General features: G+C 35.9%; 1 protein-coding gene and 1 non-coding gene across 3 annotated transcripts; one reads left to right on the forward strand and one right to left on the reverse strand.

Annotated features, from left to right (window-relative positions):
- The first annotated feature begins 5,067 nt into the window (after window positions 1-5,067).
- TRNAE-UUC lies at window positions 5,068-5,139 on the forward strand. The gene has a single exon. It is a non-coding gene; the product is annotated as a tRNA-Glu (tRNA).
- A 3,711-nt stretch (window positions 5,140-8,850) lies between these two features.
- Window positions 8,851-14,520, reverse strand: LOC119997134 (VIN3-like protein 2). Of its 2 annotated transcripts, XM_038843958.1 has the most exons (5): window positions 14,253-14,520; window positions 14,058-14,147; window positions 12,141-12,816; window positions 10,360-10,679; window positions 8,851-10,257 (listed from the first exon to the last, which is right to left on the reverse strand). In XM_038843958.1, the coding sequence occupies exons 2-5, from the start codon at window positions 14,077-14,079 to the stop codon at window positions 9,071-9,073; spliced, it is 2,205 nt and encodes a 734-aa protein (XP_038699886.1). In that variant the 5' UTR covers window positions 14,080-14,147; window positions 14,253-14,520; the 3' UTR covers window positions 8,851-9,070. The 2 variants fall into 2 exon arrangements, with proteins under 2 accessions (XP_038699886.1, XP_038699885.1); XM_038843957.1 differs by lacking the exons at window positions 14,058-14,147; window positions 14,253-14,520 and having other exon boundaries at window positions 12,141-14,036.
- Window positions 14,521-25,277: the final 10,757 nt, after the last annotated feature.

Genomic DNA, 25,277 nt, shown 5'->3' on the forward strand with positions numbered 1-25,277 from the left:
TCTACATGCAGCCCCCTCCCGGCCTTCATACTCCACCTCAGCATGTTTGTCGCCTTCGCAGGGCTATATATGGTCTCAAACAAGCCCCTCGGGCTTGGTTTGAGCGTTTTCGTCAGGTGGTGACTCAGGCTGGTTTTGTTGAGAGTTCTCAGGACCACTCTCTGTTTGTTCGGTCATCCCCTCAGGGGCGGGCGATTCTGCTATTGTATGTAGATGATATGATCATTACAGGTGATGATACCGCAGCCATTCGGTATCTTCAGCGACACCTTCAGTCTCAGTTTTGGATGAAAGATCTTGGATCTCTCAGGTACTTTCTTGGTATTGAGATTACTCGCTCTGATCATGGCATTCTTTTGTCTCAACAGAAGTATCTCTCCGATATCCTCAGTCGGGCAGCTCTCTCAGATATTCACAGTGTTGACACTCCTCTTGAGCTTAATGTTAAGCTCCGTCCGACTGATGGTCAGCCTCTTCCTGATCCGACTCGCTACAGGCAGATTGTTGGTCAGCTTGTGTACCTCTGCATCACTCGTCCGGATATTGCTCATGCTGTGAGTATTGTGAGTCAGTTTATGTCTGCTCCCAGCTCAGTTCACTATGGTGCTCTCCTCCGGATTCTCCGGTATCTCAGTGGGACTATGACTCGATCTCTGTTCTTATCCTCATCTTCACATCTCACTCTTCAGGCTTACTCAGATGCTGATTGGGCAGGTGATCCGACTTCTCGCCGCTCCATTACAGGCTACTGTGTGTTTCTTGGTACTTCTCTCATCTCTTGGCGCAGCAAGAAACAGAATGTGGTCTCTCTTTCGAGCACTGAGGCGGAGTATCGTGCTATGGCTACTACCGCTAAGGAGATTATTCATCTTCGACGTCTCCTTGGTCACTTGGGTGTTCATATCTCTGGACCGACACCGATGCATTGTGACAACAGGAGTGCTATTCATATTGCCAGCAATCCTGTTTTTCACGAGAGGACAAAACACATTGAGATTGATTGTCACTTTGTTCGCGAGCAGTTTCTATTAGATGTTTTATCCCTCCCTTTCACTTATTCTGCTGCACAACTTGCAGATTTTTTCACAAAGTCTCACACTGTTTCTCGTCATCAGCTTCTCATTGGCAAACTCTCGGTGTTTGATCCACCTTGAGTTTGAGGGGGGGTGTTAGAGATATTTTTCTATATTTTAGACTATAGGGTAGTATAGTCTTTTGCTCTCTTTTACCTTTGTATATATATACTCTTGTATACACTTTTGCATATAACAAGATATTCGTTTATCACTTCTATCAGCATAATCTAAAATTTATTGTTTTAGTTCTGAATTCATTTGTTTTTGAAATTTCATTGAAAAAACAATGGAATTAAGAAATTCCATTGAAAAAAAAATAATGGAATTAAGATCTACTCGATAAAATTCATCGATAATGGATCTTGTTAGAATGAGTTTGATGTGCTGATTCTGAATATGTAATTTTTTTAAAAAATCTAACATGTATTTTAAGAGTTAAAACGTTGTAAAATTCCATTTAAGAGACTTGGGCTCTCTGGATTATCACTATATGAGCTACCTAGCACTACTGGTTATTGAAAATGACATGTAACCCATTAGTTTGGTAGCCCATGAAAGCCCACCAGGTTTATTCCATTAATGAAATAGTTTTATTTCCACTATTTTATCCCATAATTTATTGCCCAAAATTTATTGTTTTAATATAGATTCTATTGGTTTTTAAAGCACAATATATAATTCATTATTTTAGTTCTGAATTCATTGTTTTTGAAAATTCCATTGAAAAAAACAATGAAATTAAGTTTTACATAATAAAACTCATCGACAATGAATCTTTTTAGAAAGAATTTTATGCGCTGATTCTGAATATGTAATTTAAAAATCTAACATATATTTTGAGAGTTAATAAGTTTTAAAATTTCATTTAAAATACTTGGGCTCTCTTGGACTACCTAGCACTATTGTTTGGTTATACATTACGGGGGATAGAATTCCACTTTATGTCCAGTTTCAGTCCAGTCAATTTCTCAGCGGTTGGATGAGTTAATTAAATGGCAATCGTTAGACCAAAAAATAACAAGTGACCAGCATTAGAAATAGTAACATGAAAGAAAAAAGTCTCAAATTCAGACAATTTCAGAGACGATTCGCTACATCACCACCGTCGTTAGACTCCCCTCACTGAGACGCACAATGCCTAGCCAGATTTTGTCAAAAATGGCCACTGAAAAGGGAGACCCGAAGCTGGTAGGTTTTGCTCGCGTAATGTTACTGTTTCAAACAGTAGCATGCAATCTCAAATCTATAATAATATTGAAACAGTAACATGCGATCTCATATTTGTATGATCTCATATCTGAACTCAGATTACGATCTCAGATCTCATATTACGATCTCATATTACAATCTCAGATATCATATTATATCTCAGATCTAACAAGATAAAGATAAAAACTAATAAAAATAAGAAGGATAATAAAAAAATGAAAAAGATTATTGTGGAGGTGCGATGGTGGTGGAGGAGTGACGATGGTGGTGGTGGTAGCGGCGGTGGTGGAGATGGAGGTGGACAATGGCAGTGGTGGAGATGGAGGCAAACATGACAATGGTGGAGATAGAGAGTATGTGTTTTAGATATAGGTTTTTTTCTAAAATTCATGTATATTGGAGAAGAAGGGAAAATATGAGATTGTGTAATTATTACTTTTTAAAATATGTATTTATGTCGAAAACAAGGTACTTACATGGAAAAGAGAATTTTTGTTTGACTTATGTGTCCAACATTTATTAAGTGAGTATTAAAATGACATTTTCCGATATATCAACTTGCTTGGATGGAAAAGTCAAAAAAAAACTTTGCAAAGCATGTGGGAGGCATGTATGGGCTGCAATGGTAAATGGGCCGCCTGAGGCGACCTAATGGATCAGGCCACACAGAGGTTGTAAACCCTCGAAATTCCGATAACGAACTCATACAAATTCTGACAAAACAATAGGGATTAAAAAGAACATCAATTTAATTACGATCCTAAACCAACTAGGATTAGTTAATGTGCCTCATTAAATTCCTAAGCCAGTAACGATTTGGATTACCGACTACTAGTGGGATTATAAGGTTTTGCCTCGATCTATAAATACCAATCAATCAATCACAAAGCCTTAATTCTCACCCTCATACCATCTTCTTCCCTTGTTTCATCCTCATCATCAATCATCAGATCATCGAATAGATTTCTTATTTCATGGCTGCTAACAAGACAAACTGTCTTCTTCTTCTTCTTCTTGCTTACCACACTAGCATTCATGACTACAAAAGCAAGCAAGGCCGTCTGTAGCATTTTGGAGGCCCTAGACAAGTTAAGAAACTGAGGCCCTCATTATCTAAAATAATTTTTTTTTTAATAAATATGAAATCCAGCATATCTAATAAATTCAAAATGCAATATAATTAGTTCTTGAATACAAATAAATTATCACCAATATCCAATAAATTAAGCGACTCAAACTTATAAATTTATTACATCAAATGAAACCAAATAACGCTAAACCAAATAATTCATGGGGGAGGGGCCTCACTTGTACAGTTCGGATTTGATTTGTTACCACAATCAAAGTTATAGGTCAATGAATTGCACTTTTTAATTTTTATATATGTGATGGCGTGTCATTTTGTGTTTGGGTTAATGGGCTTGTTTTCTTAAATAACAATATATTAGGATTTTTTTTTTCTGATTTGGGGGCTCCGCAATTCCTTAGAGTCTACAATTTATATTCAATGGTGAAGAAAAAGACATACAAATTTTAAAAATGAAAAAACAAAAATATAGTGTGATGTGGCACATCTCTCAAGCCATTGGATTCCAATTGTAGACTCTACAATTTGAAACTAATTGCGGAGCCTCCTAATCCATTTTTTTCTTATATCAATTGACAAGTACATTGTACTGTCTATATACACCTAAAAAGATATACAATTTAATGAAAAGTGAGGTCCCTCCCCCATGAGAGGCCCTAGGCGACTGCCTGTTTGGCCTCCCCTTGGAGCCGGCTATGAAAGCAAGCCAAGAAGAAGACCCCAGTGATGAAGTTAATATCGCTGGAATCGTGAGTGCTCTTGCAGGCAATGGTTACAAGACCATGTCCTCCACTCTGAACAACTCTCTAACGAGCCTAATATCCAACCAAAACTCGACTATCTTCACCATATTTTGCCCCACCGACACTGCCTTCGCAAAGTTGAGGAATTTGATGCCTCTGCCCTCATTCCTTGCATACCACGTTACACCCTATTATCTTCCAAGAGATGATCTATCTAGAGTTAAGAACAAAAACTCTTCGTTTGTATTCGGGGATTGATACACTCCTTCTCGGGAATTCTCTCTCTTGTGGTGGCTTCTCAAGCGCCTCATTTTAATTCTGATGCCGACTTCCAAGCTGAACTCAACCTTGTCAAGATCATTGATTGGAGCATCTACAATGACAGGAACATCATTGGTCATGGAAATACTAACAAACCCTCCTCCAACAGGTTTTCAGAGAAAATAGATGATAAAAAGCAGGACCAATTGTATGGCTCATCAGTGCCAAAGTTTCATGCAGAAACCAGAGCCAATTAATCCGTTGGCTACCAGGGTGTCTAACCCAGTAGCAGCACTCATCTCCTCAACAATTAATATGGTCTTCTGGAGGTTGTTTGTTGTTAAGTTTTAGGACATCCAAATTTGGTCCAGAGCCAATTAATTAATCCGTTGGCTCCTCCTTCGTCCAACAAAGACACTGCATCTACAGGAGATTCCCCTCCACCGGGGACAATGCTGTCATCAATGGCATCATTAGACAAGTTTACACAACTAAGTTTACCAGTGACCATGCAGTGAGTATGATAATTGTCTGCCCTGTTATCATTTTGGTCGTATTGTTATTTGTTTCATTTTCCACCGAAGATGGATTAGAAAGGCAGCTGCATTTGGTTACTGGACTTTTGACTTCTATCCAGTACTGACTTCTATCTAGTAGTGAGATGCTTGGAAACCTTCTTAAGTCATTAAAATCCGTTGTCGTCCAGCGGTTAGGATATTTGGCTTTCACCCAGGAGACCCGGGTTCAATTCCCGGCAACGGAAATTTTCAGTTTTATTTTTTTTATTTTTTATTTTTTATTTTGGCACAAATGAAATAATACATATGAGAAGTTGACAATTGTAAAACTTTTAATTAATCTAGTCATTTGAAACTTTATACCTAAACATCACTATTGAAGAAAGCACAATATAATATTACAAATGAAAAATTATTCATTAATTAATTTTTGGGACCAAAAAATAAGCTCCCAGTACATATATGAATGAGTACATTCCTCATAATATTCCAATATAAGCTCCCAATATATTATTGCAAATCCATTTGGAGATATCAACCATATACAATTTATAAGTTAGTTTATTTTTCACCAACTTATAAGTTGCCTTGTGTGTGTTTGGTAGAGCGGTTGTGTTGATTTTCAACACTAGCTGTTAAGCTGTGAAAAAAAAAAGCTGAGCTTAAAGCTCTCTAAAATAAGTTGTGAGATGTTTGGTAAAGCTGTTAACTGTTCTTAGCGGTTAAGTGATGTAAAATATATTTTGTTTGTATTTTATTAGGTAAAAATTATAATTACTTTAATTTTATATTTAAATAGTAATTTAATATGTATAATATAAATGAAAGAATATATTTAAATACAAAATATTTAAATATATAATATAATATAAATTTATTATTATAAATGAATAAATAAAATTTATTATAAATATCAAATATAATTATTATAAATATCAATTACGTGTGGATAAATATAAATTATTAATAATTTAATTATAATACTATTAATGGATAAATATAAATTATTATTAATTTATAAGTATATTTATTTTAAAATAATAGTACATTGTATAGTTTATTAAGAATTACATTTAAATATATTTAAATATAAAGCACATGAGTCCCACCATTTTAAATAATAAAACAAAATAAAAAAGTAAACTTTGCAGCTGGGGACCCACATTTAAAAAAATAAAGGGCCACCGCCCTTGAAAAAGCTTCCATTGGGAGGTTTTTCCTTTGGGCCGCTACAGCCCCGTTTTGAGGGCGGTAACGCCCAGCTTATATACCATGTTTGGTGAAGCGGGCCCACCATGCAGCCCGCTTCACCAAACAGAGCTTATAAGCTCTATCAAAAGCACTCTAAATAGGGTGCATATATTAATTCATCACTGAAAGAAAAAAAAAAAAAGGTACAGTTTGATCTCTTAAAGTGTCAGAATGGTTGCTCTAAATGACCAAACTGCAGCTTTTTCTGGTGACTAAGTTGTTATGCACTTTATCTTTCAACGATCAAAAGTATATTGTCGATTTAATAATTTACCTGTCCGCGACAATTCTTTTCGTCGGATGTTAATCCAACAATCACAATGTTATTTGAATTTGCGAACTCTAATGACTGGCAACATGTCAAAACATAATCAGAATTGTAGTTTTGTAACTAAAAAGAAATGTACAATTATAAAGTTAAACAAATGGTGTCACTCCTAATGGACCTAGTTCAAATGGTTGTCTTTTGATATAGTATCACCAATTTATCAAACTTTTTTGTAACTAAAAGCAAATCAACAGGGGTATTTTTTGATAGCGTACTATATCTAAATTTGAGTTTATTTAGACACTTGAAAACTCGTCCGATAGATTAGTTGAGCTAAGATTTAGCACAAACTATTTGGAAATAGTTGTGTCAGCTTAGAATCGAACTTCTTCTTCGGGTAAGAAACTTTAAACTCTAAGTCCGGAGAGGTAATCAATTAGGTTATCGCCAATACATCTTATTATAAATATTAATCAAAAATTAAAACCCATTAGCTAATCTAAAAAATAAAATTTTGGGTGGTCAAATAAGAATTATTACAATGGAGAAAAGGGATAATGCAACTTTTGATAGCCAATTTTTCAATTCAGTCACCAAATGTTCAAGCGTTCCAACTTGAGAGTTTACTGGCTAAAGAGTGAGAAATATGTCCATGTGTATTAATTGGAACAATTTACAACTTTTGGTTCCTAAGTTGTAACGTTAGAAAATTTGGTGATCGAGTTAGACTTGATCAACACTTTTAGTGATCAAAAGCTGCATTTACCCTTTGATGAAAAGTATTTTGTAGGCAACAACTAAGTCGATGATCGATTTTTTGCAAAATGACATAAATACCCCTAGTCAATTTTTACATGAAAGGGAATAATATCTTGTTATTCTTTCATTAATTTTTCCTCAACAATTGTGTCCACACATACTTCAATATGGCTGAATAAAATCTTTTCGTTCTCATTTGCTTAGTAAAATCACCATTGGCTTATTACACTATCAATATAATTAATTATATTGTCAATGTAATAAACCATTGGTGATTAAACTTGACATTATTTACTAATTAAGCTTGGCAGTACTTAATACACATTGAATGTGGCTAGTTACCTTGTCAATGTAATAAGCCACTGGTGATTAAACTTGTCATTCCTTGCTTATTTAGCTAACCAGTAGCTTATTGTACTGTCAACGTAATAAGCCACTAGTGTTTCCTTCGTCTTTTTCCATATCTCCAACGTAAGATCTGTGTTTTTCCGTACTTCCTTGGTCATTAAAAGTTCTTCTAATTCCAACCAAGAGTGAATCAAAATTAAGTTTAAATCAAATATCCAGTTAAATAAACAACAGCTTGAAAAATGACGAAAAAATGGAATATCAGTAACAATTTACAATCTGAGACAAAAGCTTAGATTTTTTTGGAGTAAATCTGTAACCCAATAACTCGTTCTCGTACCTGGCTTGAGAAGAGAGAGAAAGAATAAGTAAAACCAGGTTGGGGTGAGAGAAAAAAGAGATAGAAGAAAGAGAGAGGAAAATGATAAAAATAAAACCCTATGAGAGATGGGAGGGAGAGAGAGGTGGGGGAGTAGGTATAACTTTTTAAATTTTTTTAATTAATCGTGGCATGCTAACTGAACTGTCCATCTAGATTATGAAAAACTATGAATCCCAAAATTAGACACATTATCATTTTCATTGAATGTATTCTTTGTTTGTTTTGAAATCTCTTTACATCTCATAATTTGTGAACTTGGATTTCACATGACATGGCATGGTGAATAATGACTTATCGATGACATTGCCGCATATATATCTACTTGTTCTTTGTATGTTGTCTGTCTTGTATTTATTTTCTGGGCATATCTCTATATGCATGGCCATCCTGGGATCACAACAAAAACAGTTACAATAGATATGTAAACCTAAAGCCCCCAAGGATTGAAGCAATGTCATTGATCAGATCATGATCTAGATTTTAGTTTTGATGAGAGAGTAGTAACATCTTAACATATGTAAGTTCCTTTGGATGCAAAATACTATGATGGAATCCTTATATAATACTTTCGTTTTCGTTCAGTTTACTGATATGATTGCTATATATATATAGATATAGATATAGATATGGATATATGTGTGTGTGTGTCTGTAATTATAGACATGCAGCAGTGCCAGCATGTACCATCTCATTCTCAACATCAATGTCTGGCTAGTCCCACCATCATTGGACTCCAAAACCTTTACATTATGTAACTTTTATCTATCTATTTTACATCAATACGTGAAGTGAAATACAACTACAACTACAAGAATATATATATATTTCACGTCCCTGCTGATAAAGACAATGTTTTGCTTTCCAGTTTTGATCTTTGTCCAAAATATAAACATGTATGAAGGAACTCTGGATATGCAACAAGCATTCACCAAATTAATCACCATTTGATAAAATATTAATAATAAGATGGAGATTGTATCGTAAAAAAGAAACGAATCTCAACATTCTTACATCATAAGAATCAGAAATAGTAATGACAGGAATGAATGATAATAGTGTCTAAATGAAGAATATGTTAATGGGATCTAAATAAATACTAATAAACCTTCCTCAAACAGGTTTTCAGAGAAAAATAGATGATAAATACCAGGACCAATTGTATGGCTCATCAGTGCCAAAGTTTCATGCAGAAACCAGATGGCACAGCAGATGATCTCTTGTTTGAAACAATTTCCGCAAAGGTATCCATAAGCTGCCCTGCAAGAGATGCTGGATCTTCAATAAAAGTGTCGACAAAAACCTTCACAACCCGTAACTCTTGCGGGGTAGCTCTCAAGCTGTACCAAGTTAGAAATTTCTCCCTGAAATTCTTCTCTATATGTCCCTCACATTCTAACCATCTGATTACCTTCACATAATACTCAAAGTCGGAGTCCGGCAGACCATTTGCTCTGCACTCCTCATCCTTCCTTTCCACACTTTTCTTAGATGTGCTGCCATTGAGGGGCTCCTCCCCTCTCCCTGTACCATTTTCTAGACCCTTCTTGTTGAATTTGGCTCTTCCATTCCTTACTTGGATATCTTTGACCTTCTCCAACTTGAATGGAGTAATGGGCAAATTGTCTTCTGACCTACCCACATATGGCACCCGTTCCATGCCAGCTACCAGGGTGTCTAACCCAGTAGCAGCACTCATCTCCTCAACAATCTGATCTTCTGGAGGTTGTTTGTTGTCAAGTTTTAGGACATCCAAATTTAGTCCAGAGCCAATTAATCCGTTGGCTCCTCCTTCATCCAACAAAGACACCGCATCTACAGGAGTTTCCCCTCCACCAGGGACAATGCTATCAATGGCATCATTAGACAAGTTTGCACAACTAATTTTACCAGTGACCATGCAGTGAGTACGATAATTGTCTGCCCTGTTATCAGTTTGGTCACTGAATGAAGTATTGTTATTTGTTTCATCTTCCACCGAAGATGGATTAGAAAGGCTGCTGCAATTGGTTACTGGACTTTGACTTCTTTCCAGTACTGAGCAGCTTGGAAGTTCATTCTCATGACTGCTAGTCGCAATCTTAACATCAGGCATATCCAACTCTCTTTTACCATTGAAAGAAACAACTCGAAAATGATACTCAGTAGCTGGAGTCAAACCTTCGACAACAAACCTTCTATTTGGTTCAAGTATCTTACAAGTTGGTTCTGCTGGATATTCCAGATCCTGAGCCTTACGATGCCATAAGGAATAAACATCATTCCCCAGTGAGAAATTCTCCGAACCAAAAGCCACAGTAATGGAAGTAGGACCAACATCTTCAAATCTCACCATTGTTGGTGCAATAAAATTTGGATCTGCAGATGTCAAACATAACGGAAGAAGTTCATACTTTCATAGATGTACTTTCTTTTTTCAGAAACCAATAACAAGGGCAATGCACTATTTCTATCACTTACCTCGTATCGCTGGATTGGGCAATGGGTGTAAATTGGCATAGGATAGCATGTTATCCAATGATTCCACAGCCAAAGCACAAAGTTTCTGAACCTCTGGTCCGGAAGAAAGCCTGTTGACAATCCCCCTTCCCATCTTTACAGGCAAACCAGCCAAAGCACCCAATTCAGCCTCAAGCTTCTTCATAGCTTCATTGACAATCTCATAAAGCTTTTGGTATTTGAGAGACCCGTTGAGGAGCTTTTGGCTTAAGGAGACACGATAGCACAGTATGTCCACCCGTCTGGTTTCCTTTGCCATCACCAATTGTTTTCTCCAGCAACTATACGCATATTGGAAATGGGTCCCATCAGAGTGTGTTAGATATTGACTAAATATAAAAAAGTATGATTGAACCGACACCACAAGTGACGTGATGTTGTTTTCTCCAGCAATTATGTTGTTAGCAAGATACTAAATAGTCCCAGACAATTCTTTCAATATTGCATGGTCATCTTCTCATTCTCTTATTTTGACTGATTTGTGTGGAAGTACACTCATGCATGGATGCATACCTCAGATTCAAACAAGAATTGAAGAAACAGAAAATGCACCAAAAAACCAAGAAATGCTTTCCTAAGAACGATTGGAAGACATCCCATGTGGTAGCATGTTAAGAGACAAATAAAAGAAATTTGCCGCACAAACATATTTTTAATTTCTTTCCAGCATACTGATGGCAAACTCTAGGTCTCCTCCAGTAATTAAGGCTCCGTTTGTTTTTTAAGAAAATAAGCTTTTTCAACATATGTTCTATGAAAATATACAAAGGAAAACTCCACAAAACAAACACTGAAAAAATATGAGAGCTCCTAAAACATTATTTTCCTGGAAACAGACAGAGAAAAGTATAATGGGTTTACAAAAATTTGAGAAAAATCAAACAAGGAACTTTAGAGTCATTAGTGGAACTACCAAAGGACTGGATAGAAAATGTCCCGAAGTCTTACTGGTATTGGCTGTCATTCCATGCACTTTCACACATAATGACATCTCAAAAAGTTTTAGGAAACCATTAACCAAGAAGTAGCAATTTTTTCCTCCTGGCTCATGCCCCCAACTCTGGCCAACATAACACGACATCAATCTTCCATCTCATTTTAAGGGCAGTAAGAATCTATTAAAAGTTGGAAACCTTGTGCAGCAATTTCCAAAGCTTCAAGTCAATAAATAAGTTTCACAAAATCTTATGTGATGAGATTTGAGGAAAATTTTAATGTACTATAAAAGTAGTACGCTGTATCTTGTGTCCGTAAAATTCAAACAAGAAAGATAATTTGTTCCCAAAGAGGAAATCCACTATTACAAACTTAGACCTTAGAACAAGCAAAGAATATAGCGTAAACCTAATATAAGCTGTAAGCATAACATCTTGCAAATACACATTAGCTCTGGAAGTAATCCAGCAAACAGATTGTACCTTTTCATTTCTTCGGATGCTTGTGATATGATTTTATGCCAGCAAAAAGATGTTCATATATCCAATAATAAGAAACACAACTATGCTATACAAACCAACAGTGATTTGTTAAAATGAATGAATTATTAAAAATTAAAAGCTAAGACTCTCTTAAAGTAAATAAATCGACAATAGATAAAGAAAAAAAGACATCAATTATCCATATAAGAGATTCACAATGAATTGAGGATCTTAACAATTCACAATCATCAATCACTTTAAACTACTACATTCACACTGAAACAAAATTTATCAAATGAAATTTAGAGTGGGGGAAATATTTACCCGAGCAAGTCATTCACTTTGCCACAAGAAACACAGTAATAGCTCCCATCAAGTCCAGCAAGTTTTCCATCTTTTCCAATGCCAGATTTTTCATGCTTCAAGGCACATTCAAGATGGCAAGACATGCCACACGAATTCCCTTCAAATGGAGCCTCTGAACTGCAAACTAACCACAGGCTTGGATCCTTGTTGTCATCATACTGATAACAGATGCAGCATGAACATCTCTTACAAAATGCATCGTCACATTTTAAGGTTGCTCTGCATGCTGAGTTCTTGCAGTATGTGGTGCTACCTAAATCATTTCCATCATCGTTTCTAGAAAGACTGTTCACTGGAACAACTAATCGTGACGGGTGATCAGTTTTCCTCTGCCTCTTTGAAGCTCTTGGGCCATCAGCTGGAGAAGATGGAGCTTCTAGGTCTGTTATGGGCTCTTGCTCCCCTGATTTCCTTTCCGATACAATTTTCAGAAGGTTCTCTATAATTTTCACCTTTGTCAAGCCAGTGTATTTCCTCTCTTTCCCCATTTCTGCAGAAAGGATCTGTAGAATCTCCTGACGGCTCCATGACTGTAGCATTTCAGAACCATGTGACCTTTTTGATATTTCATAGACAAGTTCTCTTTTTTCATCCATACTCAACTTACTGCATTTTGATGGATCGCGCACAATTCCTAAACCCATGGAAAATGTAGATTCACAACAGTATATAGGTGACATAGAAAAGAAAAAAAAAGTAGAGAAAACAAAACAAAATGTTTTAATGATGGTCACTTTTTCTTCCTCTTCTTTTTCTCTCAATTATTCTCCCTATTTTAAGCTACATCTTTAAGCATTAAGAATATGTAAAACATAAAATAGATGGAGAAAACCAAGTACTTGCATCTAATCCCTCGAAAAGCATCATACTGCAAATATCCCCATTGACGCCTAAACTGGAACCCAGATGCAAGGCATGTTAGAGAATGAAAACACTACAAGGACAAGAAGAGCACAAACATAAAATAAAAAAACTACACTAATTCCCTCGATATATCAATTTAAAAGCCCATTGCATTTCTTTTCAAAGTTCAACGAATTTTAAAAGTAAAAAAAAACAATTAAAAATACAAGCATGCCAAACACACAAACTGAGAGTTGACTTGAGTTAATAAGGACGTTCCAACCACATCAGATGGTGGAGATTCCATAGAAAAGTCAAATGTAATTGGGTGGAGGGATCCTGTAATAACGCATTAATATGAAGATGACTAAAGCCATTTGAGTTCAAAATGGCCTTGCTCAAACAATTAGTTAAAAGATGCACAAACGGGATCCATGAAGGAATGAATGCTAATGCACATAATAGAAGAAACAGCATTTGGAGAAAAAGATGAGACTGACATTATATATTATGAGACCAAATGCAGCCAACTACCTTGTAATTCCAAAGACTTGGTGATCTCAAGTTCAACAACTAATCCAGGAAAAAAAATATTTGATGATTGAATAGTGAAAATCGTCAAAGACTTGGTGATCTCAAGTTCAACAACTAATCCAGGGAACATAGAAGGAAAAACCAAAAGGATATCTCAACAATTAATGAAATTGAGAGAAATCAAAGAACAAATTTATCTACACCTATGCTACACACAATTCCTCAAGCTGCCAATAACATCGAAATCATTGGAATCCAAACAATGAAATACTCTGGTAATTTGACAATCATGCAGATTAAACATCAATTAAAGATACAACCTTCAGCCCTCAACGAAACCCATGTAGAAACCAAACATTCAACGCTTGATTTCTCAAAATGCCCTCAAGATCCAAAGGTGAGAATCAGAACCCAGAAACCATTGTACGCAAAAAAAAAAAAAAAAAAAAAAGATTATGTTAACAACAGAATTAAATTAAAAAAGAAAAAAAAAATCACCCTCAAGAGAAGAATCCATCATCAGAGTTAATGAACAATCAGAACCCAGTCAGCCACCACATTAGCACCAAATCCCCAACTTATGCAAACCTGAAAATAATAGACGAGACACCATATAGAACCAAAATAGTACTGATAAATAAAACAATAAAACTGGACCCAGAAAATGAGAGAGAAGGATAGAAAAACAAATACCAAAAAAACGACGCTTGAAACTCAACCACAACAAGCGCATCCATAACTGAAATAAGGATGCTGAATTCCTGATGTATACCATAAAAAAAATTCAGTAGTTCTCTCTGTTAAATGATACGCTTCATTGATAGTTTCTCGTGTTGAAGTGGATGGGGTCCTCTCCCAATTCAGGACCTGAAACAGCAGTGAAAGGGGATTCGAGGAGGAATCGTTCGTAAGAGTGAGTGAGAAAAAGTGTGAGCCTTTACAAAAAGAAACAGAGATAAAACAATAATACGTTTAATATTGTTTATTAGGGGTTGTTGCGGCTGCATGTCTTACTCAACGGCTCAACGCATCTTATGGTTTCTTGTTTTTGCCCTTTTCCTTCTTCAATAATATCTTCAAAAATAAATTAACAAAAGAGTGTTTTTTTTTTTAATTCACGACACCAGTCAAACTTACCCTTTTGAACAGCTAACATAGACTTAAATTCGGGTTATCAAACTTACTCTTTGAACAACTAACATAGACCTAAATCCGGGTTATCAAGTCGATGCACACCAAAATTTTTTTTTAAAAAGGAGTTGTTCTTTTCATAGAAGATATTTTAAAATAAAATAAATGTGAGAACTCAAACTACTATTATTCAGAAAAACTCATAAACTCATATAAGAAAACGTAACTCATAAACTCGTATAAGAAAACGTAAACCACACACGTCAGAAAAGAATTTAAAAATTGCATAAACGGACTCGAAATAAATCAGAAGGGGATGAGTCCCAAAATGACTCCTGTACTTTGCAAAAAATGGTCAAATAATCCCATGTACTTTTTTGGAGCTAAACATACCCTTGTACTTTGGAGATTAAAGTAGCACTTTGTGGAATTCGTCAAATAATGTATTTGGGCCATGGATTAAGCTAAGCTTAGGTCGTGGACTTATTAAGTTGACAGTCGCCAAGGCCGTACGTCTGTTTAGTGTTTAGGCTGAATTTAGGTCTTATACCAAATTTGGCTCTAACAAAGACTTAGGTACTGTCTCGAAGAGAAGTTCGGTTAACAGACATTGCTATGAACATGCGAATTACTTGTACAGTGATAGAAAGACCCTATAAACCTTCATTATAATCTATTTTAGGTGTCTAATTAAAAATAGTGGTGATCGAGCATATACTCTCACAAATAAATTCCATCATAGAATGCGATGTTGGTCCCCTATATATATACTTATTGCAGCATGGATCACCAATGAAAAGTAGCTATAATGAGCAGGGTAGATTGGTCTATTCCTTTTTTTCCAAAAGAAAATTAATTAATTTAGTATCAAATGCAAAAAGGCTTGGGGGACTGTACATGATTAGTTATTTATGGAAAAGAATGATACTGCTACCCATGCCTACCAATTACTTCATTAGTGTGTCTGTCACATGGGGACCTCATGGTTTGGGTAGTTTTAGCCTCACCAACTCATAACTTATGCTTTTACATAGTCCTATCATGAGCGACTTGTCACTCAAGACTAATTCTTTTGTAATTTTGTTAAATCCATAGGGTTTTTTTCAATAGATAAAAGCAAATTTTAAATACCGGTATCAAAATTATACCGATTAGACGATTGGTATGTGATATAGCCAGTTCAACCGATCAAGCAGCACAAAGATAAAATATATATACACCATAGAGGATAAGAGCAACAAAAATCATGTCGTTTTTGTGGTTAAGGGTTAGGATTTCCTACTTGAATACCCAAGTTTAATTCTTACTAATAATATTTTTAATATATTTTTTCAACTCAAACATCTCACATTAAAAATTGAAAGAAAGTTACAACCATGGCTCTTATAAATAGGGCCTTAAGTTTCTCATTAAAGCCATTATTAAAAATTCACTTGAGGACACTTTTGAAGATCTCGAGTATTAGTTAAATTTTTATTTATTTATCTATAAACTAGAAGGTTAATTTTAGTTAAAAACAATTAGTTTCCTATGAAATCGGTATGACACCAGTATTTCAATTGATATAGCACCGGCACATCCGGTTTTTGATCTATACGACACAATCTCGTGTTTAAAACACTGGATAAAAGGGTGGTCATGGGCACCAGTTTTAGTAACCCCTTCAATGTAATCAGTGGCGGAGCCACTTAGAAGTGACTGGTGGCAACCCCCAATGAATTACATTGGTTTTTGTGTATCGACTTTTGAAGTTAACATTGGTTTTACCTATAGCAATGACAAGTATAGAAATATATTTTTCATGAATGAACATTATAAAGATGGATTTGCGCAATCGAACGAGTGACCAATTTTTCAATGATTGTCTTGCATGTTTCATAAAAAAAGAGTTAGTTGCAACAATTATTAATCATATTGTGATAGGGAATTTTCAAAATATGAAAACTCATACAGAACAATTGTGATAAATAAAAACGTAACGTTTTATTCTTTGAAACTATCACTGATTATTTTCATACCATATAAATAACTCAAAAAAAATTTCAACGTCATTGCCCCCGGACTCCCACTTCTTAGTTGTGTCCCTAGTGAGTTTGAATGCTAAATCCACCACTGAATATAATCATAGAGGTTACCTAGCTATTCATTGTGGTATGTCAATTCAAGATATAACTATTATATGTAGGACGAGTCTGTTCCAATAAATTAGCCTCCCCTTAATTAATGTAATCATAAAGGTTACCTACCCCCTTTTTAAGACATAATTGTTATCTGTAGGACGTGAGCTCGTTACTACATGAAGTTCCAACAAAGTAGTACTGCAGGTTGGGAGAAACTTCTCCTAACCAAAAGTACTATCTGATTCATGAAATTAATCCACAATCACACGGGATTCAAACTCACCATCGGTAGGCGTCATAGCAGCTGGCATTGCATGAGGATGAGGTGGTTTTGATAATATGGCAGTCGGTGCCTTACCAACATAAATATATTTGCTATTTTTAACCAACAGCTAAGGATATGTTGGGTAAATTATTGGACACCAGTCACACTCACACCACTCGTGGTGTGCCTGCCTTTTTTTAATGTTAACGAGGATTGTGGCTTTGAATGACATATACATAGGGCTGGTAAAACTCTGTCCGGTTTAGATGATCGAATTTATCCGACTCGGATTAAACTAAGTTTGGACATAAGTTATATGTCCGAAACTTATGTCTAAACAAAAAAAAAGTCGTGGTTCGTGAAGTGCGGCCTTACGAGACACCAACCATGGATCTAATTGCTTCGATACCATGTTGTAAATCACATCTCACTCATACCAACATTATTGTCCGTTTTCCGTAGATATATCGGGTCCGCATGACTTTGTTCCTTTTAAGCCCAACAAATGAACTAAACCCAACTCATTTAAACTTAGGAAAAAGACCTCATTACTAGAGTGGAAGAGTTGTCCTTATAAAGGCTATTATGTCCACACATCATATGTTATTTTTAACTAACCAACAGCTAAGGATAAGTTAGGTAAATTATTGGACACCCGTCACACTCACACACCTGGTGGTGAGCCCCGCCTTTATTGAATGGTAACGAGGATTGCGGCATTGAATGGCATACACGTGACATTTTCTTGACTCTCAGACAAATCTGGCCACAGAATTTCATGTAAAATAACCTAACCATTTCCATTTGTACCAAATTCTGTCAAGTCACCTACAACACACTGTTTTGCCTAGATGTAATACTCTGGGTAGTGTGTTGTAGCGGTTATTGGATATCTACTTTAGTTGTAACTCAAAAAAAAAAATTCTTGTATATATTACGTACATTCTGGCTTCTTCTTTTTTTAACTTTGCTACGGATTCACTGGCCTTTTCTAGTACTGATACCTTGCTCTCACTTCTTACTATTTATTTGTAATTTCTTTTTAAGACAAACACAAATTATCTATCTTTCTGTCTCTGTGCTTCCTTCTTGATCAAGGAATCAAAAAGGGATTTGTGATGTGGAAACCAGTGATCGAGTATTCACATCCTTCTTGTTGTCCCACATCGAAAGATGTGGGACTTAAAGTCTTATTTATAAGGCTAAAAAGTCCACCCTAACACATAACAAGGCATTTTCCTAGGCTTGGGTGGGTTGGGCCTAGCCCATCTGTTTGGGCCTAAGGAGAAACAAAGTCGTGCGGGCCCGATGTATCCACGGGATCCGAACAACCCAAAGCGGACAATATTGTTGGTGTGTATGGGGGTGTGGATTTACAACATGGGATCGGAGCAATTCGTTCCTGTTGGACATGACCTCTACTCCACTTGTTGGGTCTGGCATAACCCAACCCACAAGTGCGGGGGAGTGTTGTCCCACATGTGGGACTTAAAGTCTTATTTATAAGGCTAAAAAGCCCACCCTAACACATAACAAGGCCTTTTCCTAGGCTTGGGTGGGTTGGGCCTAACCCACCTGTTTGGGCCTAAGGAGAAACAAAGTTGTGCGGGCCCCATATATCCACGGGATCCGGACAACCCAAAGTGGACAATATTGTTGGTGTGTATGGGGGTGTGGATTTACAACACTTCTCTAAATTATTACACTCACTCACGGACTCATTAATTAATGGCTCAATAACCCAACTAATCCGACATAATAAACTTTGGGCCTAAGGAGAAACAAAGTCGTGCGGGCCCGATGTATCCACGGGATCCGAACAACCCAAAGCGGACAATATTGTTGGTGTGTATGGGGGTGTGGATTTACAACATGGGATCGGAGCAATTCGTTCCTGTTGGACATGACCTCTACTCCACTTGTTGGGTCTGGCATAACCCAACCCACAAGTGCGGGGGAGTGTTGTCCCACATGTGGGACTTAAAGTCTTATTTATAAGGCTAAAAAGCCCACCCTAACACATAACAAGGCCTTTTCCTAGGCTTGGGTGGGTTGGGCCTAACCCACCTGTTTGGGCCTAAGGAGAAACAAAGTTGTGCGGGCCCCATATATCCACGGGATCCGGACAACCCAAAGTGGACAATATTGTTGGTGTGTATGGGGGTGTGGATTTACAACACTTCTCTAAATTATTACACTCACTCACGGACTCATTAATTAATGGCTCAATAACCCAACTAATCCGACATAATAAACTTTGGTTGGTTGTTGGCAACTTTGGTTAATTGGTTGACATTAACTTCGTTACGTGATTATCATGTGTTTTTACTTTTTTGAAACGGGAGAGGGAGGATTCGAATCCTAGTCATCAGGATGATACACATCATTCTTACCACTCCAATTAGCGGCTCGGATGTTATCATGTGTAATTATATTAGCTCTTTTTGTGAGAGTTTATGTTTGGGAAAAATAAATTCGTCTATAAACTGTTAAAAAAAATTAGTTTATAAATTGTCACTGTTTAGTGGTACTTTTAAAATAAATTAATTTATATTAATTTCAATAAGTGAATGAAGAGTGTATAAGCTCCGGAGCTAATTTTAAGTTAGCGTATAGTCTAATTTATGTGCTAACTTATTTTAAGTGTTTAGTTAATTGGATATGGTGGTGAATCTTATAAGATATACTCTATAAGCTCCACCAAACGAGCTAATAATCAGGAACTTAAGAGTGTGTTTGGATCGAAGGATTTGAGGAAAGGAAAAAAAGAATGGAAATGATTTTTCCTCACAATTCTCTTGTTTGGATAATTTTAAAAAAATAAAAGAAGTAATTTGAAGAGAATTAGAGGGAAGATTTCATTAAATTTTTACTGAAATATTTTCTCCTCAAAATGAGGTCATCTGAAGGGAATGGAAGGGAGAGTTAAAAGTTATATATAAGTAAAAAATATATCTTACCCTTATACATAATATTTTAATGTAAAAAAGATAAATTAATAAATTAAATCAATTTTCTTTCATTTCTTTTTTTATGATGGCTATCAAACAAAAAAAAATAGTAAATCATTCCTTTTTTTTTATTTATCCAAATATTGGAGAGAAAAACTATTTTAGCTTCGATTCATCTCTTCCCTACACTTCCTTTCCCCTCCCCAAATCCCCCAATCGAAACGTATCCCATTCTCTATAAGCGTTTTGACTACTCTCAATCATCCTGGCTAATAAGAAATCGTGTTAGACCCTAATTGGACTAATCTCCCTTTCTAGCAATATCTTTTCAGCGTTCACTTTTTTATCTTGTCATATATAATTGATAAAGTGGTTGCTAAAAATATATATCTAATTCTTCTATATATATAGAGAAATTCTCCTATGTGGACCAAAAAGTGTGGATCAACTTTGTGGACCAAAATCTAATGGTTGTAATAAAGCACAACATAAGTGAGGGACACAAATTTATTATGGGACCCACTACATCTATGGTTGAAAAACAAGTCCACAAAGTTGATCCACGTAGGACCAAAAAGTATAAACCAATTTTGTGAATCAAAATTCAATGGTTGTAATAAAGCACAACATAAATGGGAGGCCACACATTTATTATAAGACCCACCACATCTATGATTGAAAAACAAATCCACATTTTTGATCTACCTGGAGCACCTCTGCCTCTTCCAGCAATTCTACCAACAGTACCTCTGCCCTTTCCAACAGGTCTACCTGCAACACGTGTACCAATCAACACCCTTGCCTCATTTGTAACACTGCCACTCCCAGAAGCAACATTTCCAACCTGTTTTTCCAACAAGCATAATATAATAAGAAACTATTAAATCAAGGCCACTAGATGTAAAAAGAGGAACAAAATCAGGACCACAGACATACAACAATCGGGACCACAAAGCTTTTTATTAAAAAAAAAACTCATATTGTTGATTTAGAGACAACAATAGTTGCAGAACAAACAATAATTGGGTTACCCAACACTCCGAAATATAAAATCCAACAAACCTTCAAGAAATCTACCCACAAAATATAAAAACCCAACAAAGATTTGAATCACAATAACCTGGATTGTTAATCTTCTTGATCGAGTGTTGAATCGTTGCACAGATCTTGCGTCTTTGTCGAACTTGAGAAGGTGTGATGTTGAGAACACCAGTTTACAAGATTTGTAGTGGCAGAGTGATTTTAGGTTTTCACGAATTTAGGGTTAGTTTAATTTTTTACAGGAATGATTTTTTGGATACTTTTTGTCCACCTAGTTTTCCGCCACATCAACACTATATGTGCACGTCAGAAAATATTACATGATTTTAATTTTTATCGTCAGGTCAAAGTGTCAAGTGGGATGATTGACCGCCAGAATTGTACAAAATCTGTCCGTGTGATAAATTTGGAACAGTTTAGAAATTTCGATACCCAAATTGAAATGTTTGAAAAATGGATGATTAAATTCAACCTAATTAGATATTTCAGTGACAAAAAATTATCTTTCCCCGTATGATTTCCTTTGAAAGCAACGCCACATTCTCACATAGGTCATCCAATGGAGTACTCAAATGTCCTTATGTCCATGTCGCGCAAAGATGCTCCTCCCCAAGATGTAGCCAAAATCAATATAATGTAATAACATATATATGTGTGTGTATATGTATTTATTATATATATATGTATGTATTTATTAATTTGGTCATGTTACAGTACCTTCAATTGTGCAATGATGCTATCACTAATAATTAAATAGACTAAATATTTGAGTATATAATTGTACCCAAGAAAAGTAAAATAAAATTATTGTACAACTGTTAAGCTTACTTGATTAGTACCTAATCATATAACAGACTGTGTAGCTAAGCCTATCTGATTGGTGACGTGGAGCATTCTAATTTGTCCGTTGTATAGTTTGATGCAAACATCCAAGCCTTCATTATTGTAGCCAAGTAGAGAAAATGACACAAGCCTAACCAGCTCACTATGTACTATTAGAGATAAGGGTTTTCTTTTTCTTTCTTTTTTTCCTTCCCTCCCCTTTTGGATAAGGTGGTTTATTTACATTATAAAATTAAACAAAATTGTCAAAAAACAAAACGTAGAATTGTAATAATGTATTATTGTGTGCCTCCATAGAAAAAAAGGTATTATTGGTACTTGAAAATATTTTATGTTAATGGCTCATATTTAATTTAAGTTACCATGAGAAGTTGTGTTACGAGACTGATTGAGTTTTTTTTAGTAACTGAGAAACGAGACCATACAAGTTTGTCATTCGGATATCTAATATAGGTTTAAATTCGAGTCATCATGCTCGCGCACATGCATATAAATTTCTCACCTAATGATAGGATAAATTAGGTTAAAGTCCAACACATGGCCACAAGAGTATTTTTACGAGTGAGAATTGAACTTAAGATCTTTCGAGTTTGATATTATCAAAATAACCCACCAATCACAAACTACCACATGGCACCAACAAGCCAGCTAGGCCAAAATAGAAGTGACACCTCGGTTCAGATCGAGTAAGGTCCCTCAAACTAATGGCAGGGCAACTCGGTGCTACGAGGCACACATTTACTACTCAATCGAGGTAAGTTTCCTACACCCGACCGAGGTAGTTCAATGCATCCGATCGAGGTAGATTGCACTTACCTGTCCGAGTTTGGTATAGCCTCAGTGAAGTAAAGTCTCAATAGTACTTCAATTCTTGACAGAGTCCGACTCCCCTTTGGAAAGGTTATGGATGGAATACATCCTTCGAAAAAACCTCATGAGAACCAATGAGAGAGGAGTCCCACACCTACTACAACACAAACACTTCGGCTCATATAAAAGGGGACCTCCACTACCAAGTAAACATTCCAATTTCTGCACTCTGAATTACTTATTGAGCAAGATGCAGAACTCCGAGCAACGAGCCATCCTCCCTAGTTAAGTTCAACACTGACCTGAGCGTCAGAGAGATCCCCCAAGCACACCCTCAAGGCCCTATCGTAGCTTACGTTTGCTCCCTGTGCAAGAAGGCAGTAAAAAAAATACTCACTGACAAGAAAGGAATTCAGCTACTCCGGCTCGGTCTGATTTGTCTGATAGGTTCCGTCCTATGTACGACATCATCAGAGTCCATACAATTTTGTCCCAGAGAGATTCACCAACTAAACTATCACTCAAGTGATTAGTTGGTGGAAGGCATGCTACATATATAGTCACCATGGTCGAATCTTATCCGGCACAGGCGAGCGAAAAGAGAGTTAATTGTAAGAACTGAAAGGGAGTAATTTGTTAAATTATTAGTACAATGAATGAAATTAGTCCTTGTCATGAATTTCTTATGGAGAATGGATAATTATAGGGAGACATCATATGTCTTTGATTGATGATGTTTGGACGGTGATCGAATGTATATCTTATTCTCTAGCCACCCATCCAACGAGGAATTAAAACAACAACAAAAGAGAGTAACTCCTTGCTTATAAAGAAACAAAAACAAAAAGAGAGTGATTTGATTGGATCACACTTCTCTTATTATTTGTGGGAAATTCTTGCCCATCAAGACTAATTCATTCACGAGATTGAAAATATATAGAGTTTATGATCCGTCCATTCTCACTATTGGATATTTTTTTAAAAAAAAATTGAAAGGTCAAAAAGACCTGATTGCATTAGTGAGAAACCAATATAGACGTCTTGCGATTTTTTTGCATGACTGACACTTCAACTTCCAGTCTTGCAGAATGATGTGGATGGTGAACTTCAACACCTGCAAAACAAGAACTGACGACCTTTCGTGGATCAGGGGCACTTCGGCGCTTAAGTCAGAAATCTTTTCATAGAGAGAAATCAAGGAGGTCACGTAGAGAGTCTTTTGTGCGTACCTCATTCATTGCTCTAATACTCCTTTCATAATTGGTGTGGAGTATGACTGTTAGGATTTTCTTATCCCATCTAGCTTTTGAAATTTGAATTGTGGTATGACGATTCATCTTGATCTCCTCTTTTGAATTTGAATATTCCTAAGCTGACGCAAGGTAGTTTTCTATGAGGTCTTCCCTCCTCTATCTGCCAGCTGTCTTGTTGACTAGGCCTGTGATTTTTATCCACCCACAATAGAGTACCACATCATGTGGTAATTTTCTCCACTCAATGGATAGACAAAATTCATCAAGACAAGACTCAACAACAAACGAAATAAACTAAAACCTACCAATAAGTATCAGTGGACACTGGAGATATTACACCAGGTAAGACACCCGACTCTAGAGAAAAAAAACTCCGAAATAAATACAGGATATTCAAATTTGATTGCTACAAGTTGGCAATATTTTTATTTATTTATTTTAAGTATCATCATATTCATATTGAATAAACAACTTAGCAATGCTCAGTGCCTTTAAACGTTTTAATTAAAAACTCAAATAATAATGCTAGACTATGGCCCGCATGACCATTATGGTTATGCCTGATTAATTTCAAATTCAGGTATGAGAATTAGAGGAGTTGAATTAATAAAACTAAAAAACGTACGTGACCTAGAATTTTGGACCTCTTGGGCTTTAACAGACTTTTGGGCTCTGTTGGGCTTATGTTGAAATGATACAAACCTAGGTCCATTTTGTCAAAATACTCAATTTTTTTTTTTGAAAGGCCCACAGGCCACACACGCTAAGCCATGCCCGAGGGGCATGAAGGCCATCACAGCGGATGGAAAACTACCCAAATCCCAAACCCCCAGGTGAGAATAAAACCCTGGACCTCAAGGTCCTGGGCAGACAACCTGACCAACCAGGCTATCTCCCATTCTCAAAAAAAAAAAAAATACTCAATTTAATCATGTACTAAAACACACATTCATTTTTTCAAAAAAAAAATATATTTTTTTATTTTTCCTTCATTTATGCTAATAATTTTTTATGCCATTTTATGATTACGTGTCATTCTTTTCAAGCTTGTTTTTGTTGTCCGAAATAGTTTATCGAGGAGTATCCTTCAAGGGATATCTATTAAAGAATATTTTAGAGTTAATTGAGAATATTAATATTTGAGGCAATAACAAATTAATGTAACTAGGGATCCTTCGGTTTCACTCCCAAAAACTCTCTCAACTTCATGTAAAAATAAAAAACCCTTTTCACCCCTAATTTGATTACTATTTTACCCTTTAAAAATTAATAATATGTTGATTTTATTGTGACCATCATGACTT

Source organism: Tripterygium wilfordii, chromosome 4 (assembly GCF_013401445.1).
Source record: "Tripterygium wilfordii isolate XIE 37 chromosome 4, ASM1340144v1, whole genome shotgun sequence".
Lineage (NCBI taxonomy): Eukaryota > Viridiplantae > Streptophyta > Magnoliopsida > Celastrales > Celastraceae > Tripterygium > Tripterygium wilfordii.

Bases quoted from the DNA above. Each gene is read 5' to 3' on its own strand.
- LOC119997134 (XM_038843957.1), bottom strand. From the start codon at position 12,862: ATGTCACCTATATACTGTTGTGAATCTACATTTTCCATGGGTTTAGGA. The intron at 10,680-12,140 runs GTAAATATTTCC...ATATGCGTATAG, and splicing joins AAAGTGAATGACTTGCTCGG to TTGCTGGAGAAAACAATTGG. The intron at 10,258-10,359 runs GTAAGTGATAGA...TGACATCTGCAG, and splicing joins GCCCAATCCAGCGATACGAG to ATCCAAATTTTATTGCACCA.